Genomic DNA, 22914 nt, shown 5'->3' on the forward strand with positions numbered 1-22914 from the left:
GGCACAGTTACAACATTTAAAAGACATTTTAAATGAAAGGTCCGTTTCTGTGCTGTGTGACTGTATCACTTGGACTTAAGGTACTTTTCAATGTATAATTTCAGTTATATCTCACTGTAAATCTTTGCTGTAAATTCTGTGTCTTACAATTGTGTACTCCACAGCAGCCCTCCGAAAGCTAGTGCTTCCAAATAAACCTGTTAGACTATAACCTGGTGTTGTGTGAGATGTATAAGATTATTAAAGGATTGGACACTCTGGAGGCAGGAAGCATGTTTTCGCTGATGGGTGAGTCCCAAACCAAAGGACACAGTTTAAAAATAAGGGGTAGGCCACTTAGAACAGAGTTGGGGAGAAACTTCTTCACCAAGAGAGTGGTGGGTGTATGGAATGCTCTGCCCCAGAAGGCAGTGGAGGCCAAGTCTCTGGATACTTTCAAGAAAGAGTTGGATAGAGCTCTTAAGGGTAGTGGAATCAAGGGTTATGCGGATCAGGCAGGAACAGGATACTGATTGAGGATGATCAGCCATGATCATAATGAATGGTGGTGCTGGCTCGAAGGGCAGAATGACCTACGCACCTGTTGTCTAATGACTTTTAACTCTGTTCACCCAGTGCGATGCGACTTTAGATTCCAGGCAGTGCAGGCCAGGAGCAAAGATGGCGGCGCCCAGCTGGGGCGCTTCAGGAGGAGCGCATGCTCGGTTCTGGTCGCGGTGGGGCGGGCTGTGCGTGTGCGCGATGACGTCAGAGCGCAGACGGTTTACGTGCCCCGGGGCGGCGCGCACGCGTTCTTTCTGCTGGTCTCCCGGTTCCGAGCGACGGCTCTAACCTTCCCTTACCCTCCCAGACACACACACTCACTGTCGGTCTCAGTATGTTCCGAGCTGCGCTCCGGTACAGCGGCAACGGCCTGGTCGCCTGGAGACGGACGGCGGTGGCCCCCGGCCGAGGGCACCCAGCGGGTAAGGTCAAAGCGAGCGGCCGGATTCCCCCTCGCCCTCTCGGTGTCTGTCACCCTCCCCACCCCCTGGGGGTGGGGGGGGTGGGGGCAGGTTTGTGTACCCCTCTTCCCCCCACCCTCCGCCCATTTGCCGTGCCGCCGGCTCCCTCCACCGCCCGCTGCAGCCCCGTGTCCTTGTAATGACCCGCGCCGCTACTCGAGGCTGGCTCCGGGGCCTAGTGACATTGCCCGGGGAGGGGGGAGGGGAGAGTGGGGGTTCTCATGTGTTTGTGGGGGTAGGGGAGGGAAGGCAGACTGGGATGATAGGGTACTGCGGGGGGGGGGGGGAGAGAAAGGGGGGCAAATGATCTCGTGATTTTTTTCTCTTTCAGAGGGCAAGCTGAGGATAAATGGGATTTGTATTCAAGTGGAAGGGGGGAGTGGGGTTGTGGGGGGGGGAGGGAGTGGGGTTGTGGGGGGGGGTGAGGGAGTGGGGTTGTGGGGGGGGGGAGGGAGTGGGGTTGTGGGGGGGGGGGAGGGAGTGGGGTTGTGGGGGGGGGGGGAGGGAGTGGGGTTGTGGGGGGGGGGAGGGAGTGGGATTGTGGGGGGGGGAGGGAGTGGGGTTGTGGGGGGGGTGTGGGTGTGTAAGGGCGCATGGAGACAGGGAGTAAATTAATCTTGGTAGAGGGAGGGGGAATAGAGGTTAGGATTGGGGTGTGTGTTGGGGGCAAAAGATGGGGGAGTGAGGAGACTGGGAGCAAATTAGTGCTGATAGCAAGGGGGGGGGATAGAGGTTAGGATTGGGGTGTTTGAGGGGGGCAGGTGATGGGGGAGTGTGGAGATGGAGCAAATTAGTGCTGGTGGAGAAAAGGGGGAATAGAAGTTAGGATTGGTGAGTGTGTGGAGGGAGTGCAAGCGATGGGTGAGTGTGGAGACTGGGAGCAAATTAGTGCTCATGGTGAGAGGGGGGAATAGAGGTTAGGATTGGGGTGAGTGTGTTGGGGGGGGCAAGTGATGGTGTGTGGAGATGGAGTAAATTAATGCTGGTCAAGGTGGGCGGGGTGGGAATAGAGATTCAGTTTGGGATGTGCCTGTGGGGACCAGGGGTAAGAGATTAGGTTGGGGGAGGATAAGAAATGAGGGTGTGTGGAGACACAAAGCAAACTGTTGACTTCCCCCACAGTATGGAAGCAGGCAATGTAGCCCATCATGTCCACACCGAACCTATGAAGAATATTCTACCCAGAAAATCCCTGCCCATCCCCAAATCCTGTAACCCTGCATTTCCTAAGGTTAATCCACATGACCTGCACATTGCTGCACACTATTGGCAAACCACATAAGCTCTACAACTGTGGAGGAAACTGGAGCACCTGGAGGAAACCCGTGCAAACTCCACACGGTGGAATCGATTCCGACCCTTTGCTGTGTAAGGCAGCCATGCTAACAACTGAGTCACCATGCCACCCTTAGTATTAATAGAGGGGAGATAGAGATTAGGATTGTATGTGTGGAAGGGCAAGGGGTAGGTCAGGAGTGGTACATAAAAGGGATGGAGTAATTGGAGTAGACTGGGAGGTGATGGGAACCTACACAGAACCTTGTGTACTCTCCCTTCTGAGCTCATTGCATTCACTTCCTCCTTTAGTCTCAGTAGTTTTAAAGATAGATTTTATCTGTGTCTGTGGTTGAACTGTTCAAAGGTTGCAACATTTATGCTGAATTTAAAGCAAACTCCATTTTGTTAATGTTAATTACATTGCATTAAGAAAGAAGGTAGGATTCAAAACTGCTTGGGGTTTTCAGACTCTTCACTGAAGTATTGCAATCCCCCATGTAATGTTACTTATATTTCATTATTTTAGATTTAGCTGCACTCTCTTAATTACTATGTGCAACAAACACAAGTTCTTGCAATGTTCAGTATTCACTTCAGGAATGGGTATTTGGTGCACATTTAAAGTACTTAAATTATGAGGTATGTAGGAAAGGATAGCTCAAGGTAACTTGGCGATGTCTGTTTGCAGACATTGCAATTGGGGATTTAAAACAACATTTGGTCTGGATGTAAGTGGACTTGCTGAGCTGGAAGGTTTGTTTCGGACGTTTCGTCACCATACTAGGTAATGTCATCAGTGAGCCTCTGGTGAAGCTTCACTGGAGACTCACTGATGTTACCTAGTATGATGACGAAATATCATAGTCATAGAGATGTACAGCATGGAAACAGACCAGATATCCCAACCCAATCTAGTCTCACCTGCCAGCACCTGGCCCATATCCCTCCAAACCCTTCCTATTCATATACTCATCCAAATGCCTCTTAAAGTTGCAATTGTACCAGCCTCCTCCACTTCCTCTAGCAGCTCATTCCATACGCATACCACCCTCTGTGTGAAAAAGTTGCCCCTTAGGTCTCTTTTATATCTTTCCCCTCTCTCCCGAAACCTATGCCTTCTAGTTCTGGACTCCCTGACCCCAGGGAAAAGACTTTGTCTATTTACCCTATCCATGCCCCTCATAGTTTTGTAAACCTCTATAAGGTCACCTCTCAGCCTCTGACTCTTCAGGGAAAACAGCCCTCAGCCACTCCCTATAGCTCAAATCCTCCAACCCTGACAACATCCATGTAAATTTTTTCTGAACCCTTTCAAGTTTCACACCATTTTTTCGATAGGAAGGCAACCAGAATTGCACACAATATTCCAACAGTGGCCTAACCAATGTCCTGCACAGTCTGAAAACAAACCTTCCAGCTGAGTGAGCCAAGTTACATCCAGGACCTCAACTTGAGCTACAAATCATCTCAAAACTTGCTAATGTTCAGTTGACTTCATTGTACTTGAAAAGGATAGCTGCCACTGCAAAGTTTAGAAGTGTTAGGTGAAAATGGTCAGTCCAATCTTGATTTGAGAATTGAGGGATGTTCCTCCATCCCCCTGTCCACTTCTCTCACTATCGCTCTCGCTCTTTTTACTATGTCTCCCCCAGTCACTCTTCCCAGATCCATTTCCTCCTGCCCATACCCTATTTCTTGCCCCTCTCCTCCCTGTTGACCCTAATTTATCCCTCCATCTCCATCCAGCAGTGAGTGAAGGCTTCAGTTAGATTTGAGGGGCATGTTCACCCTTAGCCACTTCACTGTGCTTTTGATTACCACTTGCCTATTTCCTTGACCCTTTTGGAATGGGAGGAAGCTACAAAAGTTGTTGTTCAGATGCAGTTAATCCCGAGGTCACTTGATAAGGTAAATCTGAGAGGATTCTTCCTCTTATGGCGGAAGCTAGAAAGAGGGCGCTCAGTTTAAAAATAATTCTTCCATTTAGGACAGTTGAGTAATTTCTTCTGAGTGTCTTTTTATCTGTGGAATTCTTTACTCTGAGAGCAATGGAGGCTGTAATGTTGAATATTTCTCTGGCTGTATTGGATGAAGGTTATCGGAAGTAAACAGGAAAGTAGAGTTGATTTCGCAATCATGGTTCAGTCAAAGGATGGGCATGGAGGTAGAGCTGAATGCTGAATCATTTGTATTTTCTTGAAGAAAATGGTTGAGTCAACTATGGCTAATTGTCTCAGACTGTTTGAGTGCCATGTATGTGGAGCATTGAGTTATTGCATTTTGTATGTATATAAATGTTTTTTGAATGTGTGTTGATCTGTCTGCTTTCATCTTTAGGGTATGGATTTGAATTTACTCAAATTAATGGCTGTAAAATTTGAGGTTGTAAACATTGAGATTATTTTGAAAAGTTAATCCAGTTCCTGATGGCCTAAGCTTGAAGTGCGCCAGTTGCTTAAAAGCCTGTCATTAGATCTAAAGTTCTCAGAAATGTATGGTGTTTTAAGATGGTTTAGACATATTGATCAACATGTCAGCTGCAGTTGACTTGCTGTCACTAAGAGCCCATAAGTGTGAGAAGTTAATTGTAGAGCTGCAGTTGTTGAGTTTGTTGTCAAATTGTAATACTGCATGCAAATAGAATTGTGGCTCCACGAATTGAAAGTTAACAAAGTGCTGTCTGTGTCTGGCATTCGATTTAATTCAAATAAATGTTGGTAGCTATTTCTAGGCCTGTAACTCTCAGATTCTAACCTGGGAACCCTGGAACCTGTCAAAGGTTGCTTATTAAATGCATTGTTAACAGGTTGAAGCGATGCGCAGAAATTGGAACTGAAAGGAAAATGTTCCATTTGTCTGTCCTTGGTGACCAAAGAAAAATGGATAATGTATACAGGTTGGGCAACATTTTGCAATTTTAGTTTCCTGCATATGATGATCCATTGGTATCTCAACTTGCTGCAAAATTCTTTGAAGAGCATTCTTGCATGGTGTTTTTGAATTGGCCAGAGAGCATCCAAGCTTTGAAGCAACTGGATGTGAATGGGTAAAATCTTTTCATACTTTTGTGACCAGTTGCGTTTTATTGGAACTGTGTTGCTGTTGAGTTCTGGGAAACTGCTTGTAGGCTTGGCTCTGTCAATGATTAATCACCAAATGTAGACAGCCTGTGGTGAAAGTAAACCAACACTAAGTTTAGTGCCACTCCGTTTCCTGCAACGTAGCAGTCAAGATGAAACTAAATCCATGCTGTTCACAATAAAATGAGTCCAATAGGTACATTGCCAAACAGTGTTCATTATTTAATGTGAAGGCAGTGTTTGGAAAGTCCTTTGCTTCACGTGTCCACATGGTTCTTGACAACTCTTCAGTTCCTGTTTTTTTCAAAATGTACATTTGTCAGTTTGTTTTGCTTTCAGTCCTGCTTAACATTACTGGTTTTTTAATCAGGTGAAGGTTGCTTTGTTCCTTTGCACAACATTGTTGTAGTAGTAGCGTTTAGGATACAGCGAATTAACTACAGAAGTAGCTTCCTGTTTTCGGTTTAGCTGTCTCCGGATTGAGCAGCAATCTTCCTTCTCTCTCACCCTGTCTCCCCCGCCACATTTATTTCTGACCACATTGTTTTTTTCCATTCAGATGAGAATTGTTCTTGGTTTACTGTTGCTTGTCGGTGTTTCACAATTTCTTGTGTCTAGTACACGTTTATAGTGGAATACTATTAGAACATAGAACAGTGCAGCACAAATATGCCCTTCAGTCCATCATGTTAGCACTGACCCTGATGTCATTCTAATCTTATCCATTCTGGCTGCACATGGTCTGTATCCCTCTATTCCTTCCCTGTATCCGTCTGTGAAAATTTGAGTCGACCTGTTCAGGGATGCTGCAACATACCTTTGGAGCAAGTGGGACTTGAAGCCAAGGTTCCTGGTCCAAAGGTAGGAGGGCTAACACTGTGCCACAAGAGCCCTCGTTAATTTTGTTCTTGTTTTCCTGTTAGGAGAGAGATTCGTGTCCTTATAAATAATACCATCGAACAGCTGGCAAATATTAGTGCACTTTGATTATTTTCCCCCTTCCATTTAATGTAAAATTGAATCCTCCCAGTATCTTGTGTGACCCGTAGCATCTTATTTGACCTTCAGCTGAGTTGCCAACCCTCAAACCTTCCCTATCAAGGTTGTCTAATTCCATGCCTTTAATGTACATTCTAAAATTGTTTATAAGTATCCATGGTTTCTTCCAGTTTAGTGACCCTCCAGAGAGAGATCTCCACTCTAATCCTGAGTACTTGTACATTCTAGTTTAACAGTGGCCCTTTTCTCCTCCAATGAGTTTCCTTCAAACCAACTCGTTAGCACTATTCAAATATTTGTGATTGGGTGTCAAATTTTGTATCATATTCCTGTGACAGGCTATGTGAGGTTTAAGGTACTGTGAATATGCAGTTTGTTTCTTCATATTCTGGTCTTACTAATGTTATGACCTGGATGCCAAGTCATGCAGAGGTAACACTTAAATGCACTTCGACATTTACTATAGGTCATGGATTTCCAAATCCTGGATTATTGGTGCTGGAAGAGCACAGCAGTTCAGGCAGCATCCGACGAGCAGCGAAATCGACGTTTCGGGCAAAAGCCCTTCATCAGGAATAAAGGCAGTGAGCCTGAAGCGTGGAGAGATAAGCTAGAGGAGGGTGGGGGTGGGGAGAAAGTAGCATAGAGTCAGTGGGAGAGGGACTCCCTGAGATTCTTGTAGAGAGAGGACGAAAACTTTATCAAGGCAGGCATCCTTGCAAGAGGATTCGCAGTAGGGTTAAAATCAACAAGGTAAAAACAATGACTGCAGATGCTGAAAACCAAATACTTTTTTATCATGGATTTCCAAAGTTAGGATTGGACCCCAGGTTGGGTCACTTGTTCTGTGTAGATGGGAGAGTGCAGAAAACGAAGGTTTGCAGCCATGGTACGTGCAAAGCAGTGCCTGGGGGTCTGTAGTGTGGACTTTCAATGCATTTTTTTGTGGGGCGTGTTCTGGCAGTCAAGTTGCTTTTCAAGCTTTTCAAACAGGATTAGATAAGTTAGCCAAGATTTCCAACAGTGAAATCATATATTGCTATTTTGTTTTTACTGTCCTGAATTCTTTGAACTACTTCTGATCACCACCTGAATGAGATTTGACCCAACATGACTACATTATTTACCTTGTTAAAAATTTCTCAACACCAGGTTATAGTCCAACGGGTTTATTTGGAAGCACTAGCTTTCGGAGCACTGCACCTTCAACCACCTAATGAAGGAGCAGGGCTCCGAAAGCCAGTGCTTCCAATTAAACCTGTTGGACTATAGCCTGGTGTTGAGATTTTTAACTTTGTACACCCTAGTCCAACACCAGCATCTCCAAATCATTATTTACCTTGTCTTTATCTGAAAATATTACAGTTTTGCCCTTCATTTTTTTAAATCAAACTGTTAGAATTTGTAGAGGGGAGTCAGGAATTGGGAATCAGTTTCTAATGCTGATGTTCCTGAGCTTTCTAGAAAGTTTATTTCTCCTGCACCTTGGTGCTGAATTAGCATTGACACATTACACCTTAAACTTTAAATCTTCACTTAAAAAAGAAGAGAAATGCTTTCTAGTGCATCAAGTTCATCACTTGGGTTAGGGGAGGAGTCAGAGCACCAGCTGATGTTAGTTACTTCTACGGCAGAAAGTGGGAAAGGAGGCGATGATACACTTAACAGGTTAATTAAATGTTAAAACTACTATGGGAATGCTTTGTCATAATTCATTACGTGGAGGTGCCGGTGTTGGACTGGAATGATAAGGTCAGAAGTCACACGGTACCAGATTATAGCCCAACAGGTTTGTTTGACATCACAAGTTTTCGGAGCACTGCCCACAAGGGAATTTCAAATAAACTATTGAATTATAACCTAGTGTTGTCTGACCTTGTCATAGTTCAGGTGACTGGTTGGGTTTTAATCATTCATTTGTATCCTTGCATCTCCATATGATTATTGCTTGATCATTTTGAAAAGTTTGTTTTGGAAAGCTTGTAGCTAATATTTAATATAAATCGCAATATTTCAGACTTTGTGAAATGGAGCACTTGGAAGGAACTGTTAACTGTGTAGAATTGGGGTTTATTTTTGGAAGCTGGGCGGTAGTTGGGCCGATATAAACTGTTAAGGCACTGATGTTGTGTCTCTTTGACAGCTGCCCTTGCTTTGCGCTGGTACTCACATGGGAAACAGGAAACCGATGAGGAGTTTGATGCTCGTTGGGTGACGTACTTCAACAAGCCTGACATTGACGCCTGGGAACTCAGAAAAGGTAAAAAGTAAATCATTCAATGAATGCATAATTAAATTCATAACCTTAAAGCAAGAATGTTTTGATTTCATAGGTCAGGTCTATCAAATTTTAATGAGCTCCTATCTCTGCAAGACTGATGGCTAAGTAATTGGAGGTATGCAGAACTTTCAGCATATCTCTTACCTACCACGCTGTTTAGATTAGGATTACTTACAGTATGGAAACAGGCCCTTCGGCCCAGCAAGCCCACACCGCCCCGCCGAAGCACAACCCACCCATACCCCTACATTTACCCCTTACCTAACACTGTGGGCAATTTAGCACGGCCAATTCCCCTAACCTGCACATCTTTGGACTGTGGGAGGAAACCAACGCAGACACGGGGAGAACGTGCAAACTCCACACAGTTAGTCGCCTGAGGCGGAAAGTGAACCTGGATCTCTGGCGCTGTGAGGCAACAGTGCTAACCACTGTGCCACCGTGCCGCTCAGCTGAGCTGTTGTTTAACACAAACGTGGCTAATGCGCACACAGTGCAACAGAGTGAGAGAGATGTCTTGAATCCTCATGCTCATCTGCTATGCAAGTTTGTGATCGAGACGGTCTTTCTGATGTTCAGTATTAACAATGCAGAGTTGTCACATCTTTGTGTTCCCTAACTGTAGTAATGCTTAACTTGTAAGTTTGAAATTCAATAAAAGCTCCATTTATAATTTTTCCAGCCACGTTTGGGCCAATATGCCATTTGGCAAACATTAGGCAAAAATTGTTACTTGTCATTTTAGCGCAACTTAATTGTTAAAGACCAGATTTGAATTGTTACTTGGAAACAAAAATGAGGAAGGCACGGATTGAGTGATCACAGAATCCCTATGATGTGGAAGCCGGCTGTTCAGCCCATTGAGTCAATACTGATTCTCTGAACAGCATCCACGGAGCAGCGAAATCGACGTTTTGGGCAAAAGCCCTTCATCAGGAATAAAGGCAGTGAGCCTGAAGCATGGAGAGATAAGCTAGAGGAGGGTGGGGGTGGGGACAAAGTAGCATAGAGTACATTGGGTGAGTGGGGGAGGGGATGAAGGTGATAGGTCAGGGGGGACAGGGTGGAGTGGATAGGTGGAAAAGGAGATAGGCAGGTAGGACAAGTCCGGACAAGTCATGGGGACGGTGATGAGCTGGAAGTTTGGAACTAGGGTGAGGTGGGGGAAGGGGAAATGAGGAAACTGTTGAAATCCACATTGATGCCCTGGGGTTGAAGTGTTCCGAGGCGGAAGATGAGGCATTCTTCCTCCAGGCGTCTGGTGGTGAGGGAGCGGCGGTGCAGGAGGCCCAGGACCTCCATGTCCTTAGCAGAGTGGAAGGGGTAGTTGAAATGTTGGGCCACGGGGCGGTGTGGTTGATTGGTGCGGGTGTCCCGGAGATGTTCCCTAAAGCGCTCTGCTAGGAGGTGCCCAGTCTCCCCAATGTAGCAGAGACCGCATCGGGAGCAACGGATACAATAAATGATATTAGTGGATGTGCAAGTAAAACTTTGGATGTGGAAGGCTCCTTTAGGGCCTTGGATAGAGGTGAGGGAGGAGGTGTGGGCGCAGGTTTTGCAGTTCCTTCGGTGGCAGGGGAAAGTGCCAGAATGGGAGGGTGGGTCGTAGGGGGGTGTGGACCTGACCAGGTAGTCACGGAGGGAACGGTCTTTGTGGAAGGTGGAAAGGGGTGTGGAGGGAAATATATCCCTGGTGGTGAGGTCTGTTTGGAGGTGGCGGAAATGTCGGCGGATGATTTGGTTTATGCGAAGGTTGGTAGGGTGGAAGGTGAGCACCAGGGGCGTTCTATCCTTGTTACGGTTGGAGGGGTGGGGTCTGAGGGCGGAGGTGCGGGATGTGGACGAGATGCGTTGGAGGGCATCTTTAACCACGTGGGAAGGGAAATTGCGGAAAACTGTAAAACCTGCAGCCACACCTCCTCCCTCACCTCTATCCAAGGCCCAAAAGGAGCCTTCCACATCCATCAAAGTTTTACTTGCACATCCACTAATATCATTTATTGTATCCGTTGCTCCCGATGTGGTCTCCTCTACATTGGGGAGACTGGGTGCCTCCTAGCAGAGCGCTTTAGGGAACATCTCTGGGACACCCGCACCAATAAACCACACCGCCCCGTGGCCCAACATTTCAAATCCCCCTCCCACTCTGCTGAGGACATGGAGGTCCTGGGCCTCCTTCACCACCGCTCCCTCACCACCAGACGCCTGGAGGAAGAACGTCTCATCTTCCGCCTCGGAACACTTCAACCCCAGGCCATCAATGTGGATTTCAACAGTTTCCTCATTTCCCCTTCCCCCACCTCACCCGAGTTCTAAACTTCCAGCTCAGTAACTGTCCCCATGACTTGTCCGGACTTGTCCTACCTGCCTATCTCCTTTTCCACCTATCCACTCGACCCTCTCCTCCCTGACCTATCACCTTCATCCCCTCCCCCACTCACCCATTGTACTCTGTTACTTTGTCCCCACCCCCACCCTCCTCTAGCTTATCTCTCCATGCTTCAGGCTCACTGCCTTTATTCCTGATGAAGGGCTTTTGCCCAAAACGTCGATTTCGCTGCTCGTCGGATGCTGCCTGAACTGCTGTGCTCTTCCAGCACCACTAATCCAGAATCTGGTTTCCAGCATCTGCAGTCATTGTTTTTACCTAGCATCCGTCCAGACCCACTCGCCTGACCGTGTATCTCTGCAACCTGCATTTCCCATAGCTAATCCACCCAGTCTGCACATCTTTGGATTGTGGGAGAAAACCAGAGCAGCCAAAGGGAACCCACACAGATATGGGAAGAATGTTCAAACTCCACATAGACAGTTGCCTGAGGCTGGAATCAAACCTGGGTCTCGGGTGCTGTGAGGCAGCAGTGCTAATCACTAAACTAGTGCAAAAGTAGTAAATGTAATAAAAGAAGAAACTTCTTAACTTAGTGAGTCGTTAGAATCTGGAATGCACTGTTGTGGGGACAGTTTCAATCAAGCCCCCTTCTTGATGAAGGGCTTTTGCCCGAAACATCGTTTCTGCTGTTCCTTGGATACTGCCTGACCTGTGCTTTTCCAGCACCACACTCTCTCGGCAGATTCAAACAAGGCAATAATGTGCAGCGTTATGGAGAAAAGGTTGGCGAATGATATGAAGTTATGATATTCATTCTGAGCTGAATGGCCTTCTACACTATGGTGTTTCCTTTCCCTTAGTTGCTACTGTGCTGCTTTAAAACTCCAGCTTGTTTCTCATGGTTAAAAATATTTGCACAGATTCTATGCTTGAAGTTCGACATTGTTTTGAAAATCTACTGTTTTGTATAGCCTGTTCTAATAAATGTCTGTTAATTGACAGGAATGAACACCCTCATTGGATATGATCTTGTACCAGAACCTAAAATTCTCGATGCTGCTCTGAGAGCCTGCCGTAGGTTAAATGATCTAGCTAGTGCAATCCGCATCCTAGAAGCAGTGAAGGTCAGTGGAATTGAAACTCCTTTCTCCAAACATTCTTGTCTGTTTTGTAAACTTGAAGACTGAAGGTAAAAGATGATGCAGTTTCAATTACTGGGTGAAAGCAGGCATGCGCTTGCCTTCTGGAATTGAAGCTTTCTGACTATTAGCCATTTTGAAAGTGCAGCAATTGTTTTTCCGGTTCAGGTATGTATTATTAACAATTTATTAACATCTAGTTTTTACTACTTATGGCATGAACGTGTTGTTGGCAAGATCAGCACTTTTTACCCATTTCTAATTGTCTTTGAATTGAGTAGCTTACTAAACCATTGCAGAGGGCTGTGTTAAGCATCAATCACATTGCTGTGGGTCTGGAGGTTAATATAGGTCAGACCTGGTGAAGATTGCAAAGTTCCTTCACTACAGGATGTAGTGAAGCAGATGAACTATTAGAAAACTTGCTCAGAGTTTTACTGACACTGGCTTTCAATTCCAGATTTTATTATCTGAATTCAAATTCACCACCTGTGGTCGTAGGATTTGAATCCATTTTCTGAAAGCATGAGCTTAGGCCTTAAGATTCTTCTTCTGATGACCCTACCACAACATACCAAGTTTACATTGTCCAGCAAATTCCTAAACACATACAAGTGCTATATAAATGCAAGTTGTTACATTCCTGTGACCTCTTTTATTCTAAGTGCCCATTTATTTGCATGTACCATGCACATGCTGTTGAGTGCACCCCACTCCAAGGTGGACTGTCCTATTCTTCCCACTTGAGGATTTCTCAGGTTTTCACCTCTTGGCTCCTTAACATCAGCTGTCATCATGAAACTATGATGGATGTTCTTCTCTCTCTTTTCCCTGTTTCCTCCCTGAGCACACACCCCTCCAAAAAAACTGATACATAAGCCATGCTAGAGAAATAATTAGAGATTCTGTAAATTGTATGAATGTTTATTGAAGACCTGCTTGCTTCAATATAAAGCAAAGTTAGAACCCTAAGCCATTATGTAGGATTCCTTATGAGGTGCCTAGTTCACAACACTATTGCCTAACGTCAAATAGCATGTAACATCATATCTTTTATATCTTTGCATTAAAGTCTCTCTCTTAAGGCTGAGTGTGTGAGATTTTCTTTCTTTTCTGATGTTTTGCATAGTAATTATAACTTGTAACCTGAATCTACAGTCTGTAGTACTGAAGGAAGTGGCTCTAGAAATAGTGGAAGCATTGGTGTTCATCTTCCAAATTCTAGAGCAGTTCCTACAGTTTGAAGGATGAACCAATGTAAGCTGTATACTTAAAAGGGAGGTATAGAGAAAACTGGGAATTTTGACCAGTCAGCCTGATGTCAAAAGTCAGGAAAATCCTAGAATCCACTATAAAAGATTTGATGGTAGAGAACTTGGAAAACAGTGTCAGGATTATACAGAGTCAACGTGGATTTGTAATTGAAAAATCGCACTTGACACATCTGTTGGAATTCTTTAAGGAGTTGAAGGGGGAGCACTGGACATGGTTTGTTTGGACTTTCAGAAGGCCTTTGGCAAAGTCCCACAAGAGATTAGTGTGGAAAGTTAAAGTGCATGGGATTGGAATAGTGTATTGAGATGAAAAGGAAATCGAATGGAGATAAATGTTTTTTTTAATGGCAGGCAGTGACGAGTAGGGTACCACATGGATCAGTGCTCGGACCCTAATTGTTCAAAATATACTCTCCTGTTGGCCTTCATAGCAAGAGGATTTGAGTGCAGCAGCAGGGATATCTTGTTGCAGTTGTACAGGACCACAGTGACATTGTAAGACCATAAGACATAGGAGCAGAAATTAGGCCATTCAGCCCATCGAGCATAATTTAGGATATCTGGTTGGTATGGATAAGTTGGACCGAAGTGTCCATGAATCTGAGTCTGCTCCGCCATTCAATCATGGCTTATAGGTTTCTCAACCCCATTTACCTGCTTTTTCCCCATAACCTTTGATCCCCTTGATACTCCAGAACCCATCTATCTATGTCTTAAATATGCTCAATGACCTGGTCTCCACAACCTCTGTGGCAATGAATTCTGTAGATTCACCATGCTCTGGTTGAAGAAGTTTCTCCTTATCTCTATTCTAAAAGGTCTTCCCTTTACCCGAAGGCTGTGCACTTTGGTCCTACTCTCTCCTAGCAGTGGAAACATCTTACCAACATCTACTGTCCAGGCCATTCAGTATTCTGTATGTTTCAATTAGATCCCCCTTGTCCTCCTGAACTCCATTGAATAGAGATTCAGAGTCCTCAAACGTTCCTCAATGTTAAGCTTTTCATTCCTGCGACCATTCTCGTGAACCTCCTCTGAACACTCTCCAAGGCCAGAACATCCTTCCTGAGGTATGGGGCCCAAAACTATGCATAATACTTCAAATGTAGTCTGACCAGAGCGTTGGACAGCCTCAGAATTACATCTTTGCTTTTATATTCAAGCCCTCTCAAGATAAATGCCATCATTGCATTTGTCTTTCTAACTGTTAACTCAACCTGCAAGTTTACCTTGAGAATCCTGGACTGGAACTCCAAGTGTGTCTCACTTCAGAATTTTCTCCCCATTTAGAAAATAGTCCATTGCTCTATTCTTCCTACTATGGTGCATGACCTCACACTTTCCCATATTGTATTCCATCTGCCACTTATTTGCCCATTCTCCTAACCTGTCCAAAACCTTCTGCAGCCTCCCTGCTGCCTCAGTGCCACTTGTCCCTCTACCTATCTTTGTATCGTTGGCAACATTAGTCAGAATGCCCTCAGTGCCGTCATCTAGATTGTTAATATTTAAAGTGAAAAGTTGTCCTAACACTGAGCCTTGCGGAACACCACTTGTCACCAGCTGCCATTCTGAGAAGGACCCTCCTATCCCTACTGTGCTTTCTGTCAAACAGCCAACCTTCTATCCATGCTAAAACCTTGCCTCTAACACCATGGGCCCTTATCTTACTCTGTATTCTCCTGTGTGGCACCTTTACAAAGGCCTCCTTGATGTCCAAGTAGATGACATCCGTTGGCTATCCTTGGTCTAACCTGCTCTTTACTTCCTCAAAGAATTCTAGCAGATTTGTCATGCATGACCTCCCCTTGATGAAACCATGCTGACTTAACCCTATTTTATGATGCATTTCTAAGTAATCAGAAATCGCATCCGTCACAATGGATTCTTGTGACAGAGGTTGGGATAATCGGTCTGTAATTTTCTGTCTTACGCCTTGCTCCCTCTTTAAAAGGGTGTCATCTTAGCGTTTTTCCAGTCTTGAGACTCTTGTGATTCTAGCGATTCCTGAAAGATTACCACTAATGCCTACACTATCTCTTCAGTTATCTCACTTAGATGTTGGGTGTAGTCCATCTCGTCCAGGTTATTTATCCACCTTCAGGCCATTCTGTGTTTCTAGCACCTTTTCTTTGATGACCACTGTACTCCTTTGTGCCCCTTCACTCTTTTGCATCATTGGGATATTGCACTGTGATTATTCAGGTCCTCAGCCATTTCATTGTATCTCTCCAGCATCATTTTCCAGTGGCCATTTTTGCCTCCATGTGCTGTTTGGCTTCCTTTATCCGAGGAACGCTGTTCTTGCTGTAGAAGGACTGCAGCAAAAGTTTGCTAGACTGATTCCTGGGATGATGGGACTGATGGATGAGGAAAGGTTGAATTGGTTAGAATTACATCTGTGAGCTCAAAAGAATGAGGGGGGATTACATGGAAACCTATAAAGTTTGATGAGATGTAAGGGGTTGAATCCAGAATCAATATTCCCAATAGTTGGGGGTGTGCAAAATCATGGATCACAACCAAAGGATGCAGGGTAAACCAGTGAGGACAGAGATGAGAAGCTTCTGGACTGCAGAGTGGTGAACCTGTGGATCTCACTACCACAAAGCAGTCAGGGCCAAAACATTGTATGATTTCAAGAAGGTATTGGAAGACACTTGAGGCTGAAGAGATCAAAGGGTATATGGGAAACTTGGGGATGGACTATTGAATTGGATGACTGGCATGATCATCATGTCAGAGCAGGCTTGCAGGGCTAAGCAACTTACTTCTGCTCATTTTCTGTTATGTCATGCTCCCAGCTTCGTCCATTCTCGCCTGTTTTCCCAACAGTGACCCTCTCCGCCTCACTGCAATTGCCCACGTGTTTTCTCTGATTCATTATTACACTCTCGCTGGGTTTCTTCTGTTTTTCCACACAACAACCTGCCACCCTCCCCAGCACATTTACCCCCATCACCTTCATCTATCCAGCGCTACCCCACGCTGCCACTTTGCTGTGACATCCCAGAACAAAAGTTCTGGCCCAGTTTAACCATGACCTAATTGAAGGGCCGAGCAGACTTGAGGGGCTAAATCTGTTTCTATGATTCTGTGTAACTAACTTCAGTCAAGTTGTAGCACACAATGATCCCAATCTATCCTAAAACACTTCAATGCTGAAATGTTTCCTGTTACTTGAACTTCGACATGGAAAAGAACCTGATCATTAACATGAGTCAATGCTGTATATTATTGTTTCCAAGTATGCACTATGGAGCTCCACTAAGATCCCACTAAAATGTTAACAATACTGTGTGCAACTAATGCAGTTTGAGTTGAATCACTGTAGCTCAGTGTGAGATGAAATGTAATTTAGTTCCTTTTCAGAGTTTCAATTTTAAACTAATGGGTGTTGTCCTTTCTCTGTGAAGAGATTTCATAATTAAGTATTTTCAGAGACACTTTTGAACCAGTATGTGTGTCAGTGCAGATGACTCGCCTTGGCATATTAATGGAGGCTCGTTAGTATTGTGGTGTTTTATGACAGAGGGGAAAAAAAATTAATTTAGCAAAAGATAGGATGGACAGATTTTTAAAAATGAGTTAAAAGCTTCTGAATTCACTTCAAAGGAGACATGAATGAAGTCTGATATAAGAACTTTCCCGAAAGAAAGGAGTTTGTTCACTTGAGTGAATATGTTAACTCTGTTTAATGATTTATTTTGAAAACCTCCAGGCAATTGTGATTAATTAGAAATTTACATTGGATTCAAAGTTGAGAAAGTCTAACATCTCAGTTGACAGTCAAAAGAAAGTCTTCGCAGCTGGACTGAAACTTGAAAGAAGCTTTGTTGTCTTATAGATTTAAAATGGAAGGGAAATTTCTCTGGATTTTGATTAACCTAGAAAGTGGCTGGCAAGAAGTGGTTGGGATTGTTTTGCCAGGTGTTTGAAATCTTCGAAACTGTCAGAGAGGGAGTTTGCTATTTTCTCCAGCACTTTGTTTTTCGTTCACATCTCGGCACCTGCAGTTCTTTGTTTTCTATCAGATGTAAATAGCTTATTTTACTTTATTATGCTTTACCCTGGCATAATAAGCTGTTTTATTATTATAACCAAGCCTGAAGTCTGGCTTATATTTCAATAAAAGGCAGTCATTTTTAAAAGTTAAGGTATGATCTATCAAACCAGATTTCATTCTCGGATCAGATTTTCAACTGAGAATCAGCTGTGGTCAGAACCCTGTTATGTTGTATGTTACATCGATACGAAGAATATTACTACCTGAAGAAATGGGGAGAGAGAGAGACTAATTCACTGAGTCACATCCAAAAATAGTCTTTATTTCAAAAGGCTATTGCTCCTGTCATGTCACTCCCAGTTAACCATCAACCGAGATGGAGGTTGAGAAATTGCCATCCTTGCCTGACCTACCTGTGTGACTCCAGTCCTGTGCAGTGTGGTATATCTTTGTCACCAGACCAATGAGAGATGAATCATAAATACAGTGGTGCCACAACAGCCACATGTCAAGAACAAATTAGTAAGTAATGAACGTCTACATTTATTTTAACAAGGAGCATCCAAAAAATCTGAGACCAACGTTCTCTGTGCACTGCCACTGAAAATCAACTTGGTCACGTATTCGTTCATTGTGTTCACGTAATAGCAGCAATTTTAAAGTATGCAGCAAGATGCGTATAAATGCTGTAATTTCAGTGCTGCTTCCATAACTTGTAGAATACTATTGCTTGAACAGCTTATGTTTTTAATAATGGTTATGTACAATTCCATTGCCTATCAATTTCATTCCTGAAAGGGTATTCAATAAGACATCAGGAGAGTTGGTGACATGCTGGGCCAAATGGCTTCTTTCTGTGTTGTAATAATACCAGATAATCTGACATTAATGCAGTAGAGAAAGGATAATATTTCAACTGCAGACCTGTTTTAAATATTTTCCTTCCTCTAAGACCATAACTACAGCATCTCATGGGTCCTACAAGATATTGCTCATTGTATATCCTATATTTAGCTAGAAATGGATGGTTCAAAATGCTCTGTGTTAATGCCATCTTATTAGAAACAAAAATTAGGTTTTGTATGTTAAATAAGGTCATTACAAATCTTTTGAATTTATCTTGCTGTTTTTGGGAGGGTAGCTTTTAGTCAGGATAATTTTAGAGCAAGTTCTCCTATCTGCATTTAAACCATTTGAATTGTTGGTGTGATTAAGTGGATGCACTGGTCTGTTGCCATGTCACCAAGAGCTCATTTTAACAGTTTTTCTAACAAAATGCATCATGCGGCTGGCTGTAAATGTGACTCCTTGCACTTTTCAGGACAAAGCTGGCCCTCACAAAGATATCTATCCTTACGTTATTCAAGAACTCAGGCCCACATTGACTGAGCTGGGTATTCCAACCCCAGAGGAGATTGGTTTAAACAAGTTATAACGTTCTACCTGGTGAGTTTACAACAGAATCTTTAAGACCGATTTTAGAGTTAGTTCACAAATTATGATATGATTTGTAAAGTACACGTATTTGTAGCAACCATGCAAACAGAATCTGGTTGTCTTGTGTAAGATTTAGAGAAAGTGAAATATAAATGTCAATGCACATTAGGTGTGGAATTGTCACTTCATTCATTTTGAAGCAAAAGGCTTATTCAAACTTTTTTAATTCAAAGTTTTTTCCAATGCTGTTGAACAGCTCTTTCTCAGTTCTGTTAACATTGGCATTTTGGATGTTGTACTTGCCCAGTTATGGTTCAGTTGGACCAGCTCTGTCAACGAGTTTGAAATTTCACTGTCAAGATTAGAGTAGTGCTGGAAAAGCACAGCAGGTCAGACAGCATCCGAGGAGCAGGAAAATCAACATTTCGGGCAAAAGCCCTTCCCCAGGATTGATTCCTGATGAAGGGCTTTTGCCCAAAATGTTGATTTTCCTGCTCCTTGGATGCTGCCTGACCTACTGTGTTTTTCCAGCACTACTCTAATCTTCAGCATCTGCAGTACCCACTTTCGCCTAATTGAAATTTCACTGTACATCTTAATGAAGTGCTTGTCTTTCCAATACTCTGTAGAAAAAGGCTAACATGAACTAATTTTTTTCCAGTTTTACATTGAAATTCCTGTCATTCTAAGCGAGAAAGAAAGGAGTCCATTAGTTTCTTACATTTTTTTTGGAAAAGACTGCACATTGTTGCTTTGACTTGTTGTTCTGACCCTGTAACGCACAGCCTTCGTGATGGTGTCTTACCAAACTACTACTCACCCTAATACTTCTACGGAGTTGTGTCAATTGAAAACATTCTATATTGAGGTGTGCAACATCTCAAAAGAAAATATTGTTCCTGCTTTTCAGTTAGATCCACAAAAGAAATTAATTGTAGGTTTCTCTATCAAATTCCAAAAGCAAATACGAAACTGAATTTCGTAACACTTCTCTTGCACCAGTGGAGAATATCACTTGCAAATGAAACAAAGTACATTGCCTGTACCTGCACTTCTTCCTTCACAAATGTTACAAAAGTATAAAAGTGTCAATCGTTCTTAAAATTCAGATAGTTGCGATGCAAGCATCTTTCTATTAAATAACTTTCCATGGTTTCAGATATAGCAGCCTGCTCTTATTTATGGATGGCATTTCAAGAATTTAGCACCCGTTTTGAGATAATGTACCTATTTCTTCATGTTGCTGATACATCTCCGAGAAAGGCAACCTTTTGTGTCTAAGCTACTTGGAAAGCATTTGCCCAGCAGTCAATCCTTGGCCAAAGTGTGAACAAATGAATATACTTGAATTTAAGATCGTGCTTTTGCATTCCATTTGACTTTAAGATTTCAAAAGATTCTGCAAGATCTCCAACTTTACGTTATGTCAGGTTTACTTTGAGTGGATCCTTTGTCAGTGTTTCTGATTATTTGAATCTGTTCAGTTTTATCTTTAGAAGAAAAAGAGCTTGAGTGAATTCAATCTCAGTTGGAGATAGCAAGAATGTTCAATTTAAAGGCCTTACTTTCACCACGTTCACCAGGAAAAGTGATTTATATGTTCTGATAAAGCCACAAGATAAGCTCTAGGGTTTTTCTCTCTGATAACTAATGCATTTAATATTGAGTATCTGTTCAGGGAGATGTTATGTATAGGTACAGAGGGTGAGCTACACAAACTCAAAGTCCCCCTGTTTTCGTCTGACCCCTGCTGCTACATTCTGCAATGCTAGTACTCGAATTAATGTTGAAGCTTAACCAGTCAGGAAAGTTGTGGACGAGTTCTCCATTTTGTATCTTCAGCTGGAATAAAGCTCAATTGCTAAAATACCTGCTAAATCTCTTGAGTCACTGCTCAAAAACTGCCCCAGTCAAGCTTGGTCAACAATGCTTGAGTCACTTAAGTTGGTGTCAAACTGTCTCATACCATGCTAATGAAGTATCTTGGGATATTTTACCATATACTAGAGCACTATTTAAAAATGTCAATTGTAAATGGGAATAGTACAAACTCTGACTTGACTTCTCATCTGCCTGTTAAGATGACAGTGATTTGCATTTTGAGTTGACCTGCATTCAGTTTTAATAGCTGACAGAATTTCTGGAATGAATCTAATCTTGTGTAATGTTTTTCTTCCAGATGGTTTTCAGACCTTCGTCCATTGTGATTGTACATGATGCAAGATGCAACCTAAAATATTACTTTATTGAGCGTTTAAAGTTTGTTCTGTCACATGCATTATGCCTACCTGTGAACTTAATTCAATAAAGAATGGGATTAAACACTTAGTGCTCACCAGTTATTAAGCAGGTGTGTTAAATGTAATTGTTCCAAGTTCACCTTTGGACTACCGGCAGTGCCAGGTAATTCCAGTCTCAAGTACCAACCTTTTGAAGTTTACAGTGTTCATGCCAATACAGATGCTGATTGCAGTGATGTTCATGTCAGGTGTGGCTTTACTGAAATTAGACATTGTTGCTGAGAGGCCATTCGTTCAGTAAATATTGGACTCGATTCTACAGAAAACTGGATTTTTTTTCTAGCTGTTCATGTGTGGCTAAATTCCTATTTCACATGTATTTGTGCCCAAGGTTTAGACTGAGACTGTGTTGGCCTAAATAACTGCTGCTTCCTTTCCCAAAGCCTTAGTTGCAACTGGTGATTTGCTTTGAATCCTGACCAAGCTTCATGAAATTTGATATTACTTGACAGCACTGCTTGCTCTTGACTTTGACTGGAATTGTTAAGTGAGGGAATTAAAGTGATCAGCTTGTAACCCATGATATGGTCACTCAGCCACTTTTAAAGTTGCATTTTCTATTAAATCAGATTAATGCTTTCTCCAATTTATTGCATTGGCTATACAACTTAGAATTTGAACCGCATGCGTTGGTAATTCCTTAAATTATTTTTCAATAAAAAATTAAATACTGCTTAAATAATTGTCTCTGTCAAGCATATTGACCAGCTGAATAGGAGATCAGGTATTGTGGGTGAAACCATTCTGACATTGCTGACTTATAGGGCAAAATGAACATTGTCGTTGAACATTGAGAAAATAATCAGTCAACCTGCCTTAATCTATTTTTTAATTCTTGGGCTACCTTATGAAAATATCTATCTTCTTTAACTATTGAGTTTGCCATCCAAAAGGAAACTTTTTTTAAAGCTTGGTTTTTGAGAGGGAGAGAAAATAAGGTGGTCTTGATGTCGATATGATATTTGGCCCACCATATCTCTTTGAAGAACTATTCAGAGTCTTGCTGCCATACATTCCTGGGTTGAGAGTGCAGTGCTGGAAAAGGTCAGGCAGCATCCGAGGAGCAGGAGAATTAACATTTCTGACATATTCCTTTCTTCAGGAATACCTTGCATCCCTCCATAGCCTAGCAAAGTTTTCCACTTCCAAGTATTTATCCAGCTCTCTAGAATATTGCTATTGCACCAGCTTCCATCACCCTTTTGGCAATTCATTCCAAACTTCAACTCGCTACATTAAAAATAATTCCTTCGGTTATCTGATTCTTCAGTCCATTACCTTAAATCTGTCTTCTCCAGTTGCAAACCTTTCTGTTTGCTGAGAACAATTTTCTCCTTGTTTATACCAAACAGCACAGATTTTGAACACTTTTATCTAAACCCTTTAACTTTTTCTGGACTTACTGCAATTCCATTATACTTGAAATCCCTTTCTCTGTTGCTATCCTAGAAAATCTCTTCTGTACATTCTGAGATACTTAACATGGCTAAAAATTGCTAAAGTCTCCCTTAGTTCAAACTCATTCAAATTAATTTTGAAACTGTGATGTAAATCAAATACAAAATGTGTTCTTTTATTCCAAACACACTTAATTGCAAGTTAAGTCTCATGCTGAGTTTGCTGGTAATCTCCATTAATATTTGCTTAATTCTAGTTGTGTCTCATTTTTGAGATGGTGGTTGAATGATATAAAGGAATGTTTTTAAAATAATTTTAAAGATTACCACAGACTTCCTGTGACTTTGAAATGCCATGGATGAATCCTGTAATGGTGGTGTCTAGTA

At 42.8% G+C, this 22914-nt stretch overlaps 1 protein-coding gene across 1 annotated transcript; it reads left to right on the forward strand.

Moving 5' to 3' along the window:
- The first annotated feature begins 756 nt into the window (after positions 1-756).
- On the forward strand, positions 757-21158 carry LOC140458448 (cytochrome c oxidase subunit 5A, mitochondrial-like). The gene is made up of 5 exons (XM_072553031.1): positions 757-965; positions 8505-8621; positions 11977-12098; positions 18715-18839; positions 21010-21158. The coding sequence occupies exons 1-4, from the start codon at positions 878-880 to the stop codon at positions 18826-18828; spliced, it is 441 nt and encodes a 146-aa protein (XP_072409132.1). The 5' UTR covers positions 757-877; the 3' UTR covers positions 18829-18839; positions 21010-21158.
- Positions 21159-22914: the final 1756 nt, after the last annotated feature.

This window comes from Chiloscyllium punctatum, chromosome 33, assembly GCF_047496795.1.
Source record: "Chiloscyllium punctatum isolate Juve2018m chromosome 33, sChiPun1.3, whole genome shotgun sequence".
Taxonomy (NCBI): Eukaryota; Metazoa; Chordata; class Chondrichthyes; order Orectolobiformes; family Hemiscylliidae; genus Chiloscyllium; species Chiloscyllium punctatum.

Excerpts from the sequence above, each read along its gene's own strand:
- LOC140458448 (XM_072553031.1), top strand. The coding sequence starts at position 878 with ATGTTCCGAGCTGCGCTCCGGTACAGCGGCAACGGCCTGGTCGCCTGG. Across the intron at positions 8,622-11,976 it reads CGCCTGGGAACTCAGAAAAG|GAATGAACACCCTCATTGGA; the intron begins GTAAAAAGTAAA and ends GTTAATTGACAG. Across the intron at positions 12,099-18,714 it reads GCATCCTAGAAGCAGTGAAG|GACAAAGCTGGCCCTCACAA; the intron begins GTCAGTGGAATT and ends TGCACTTTTCAG.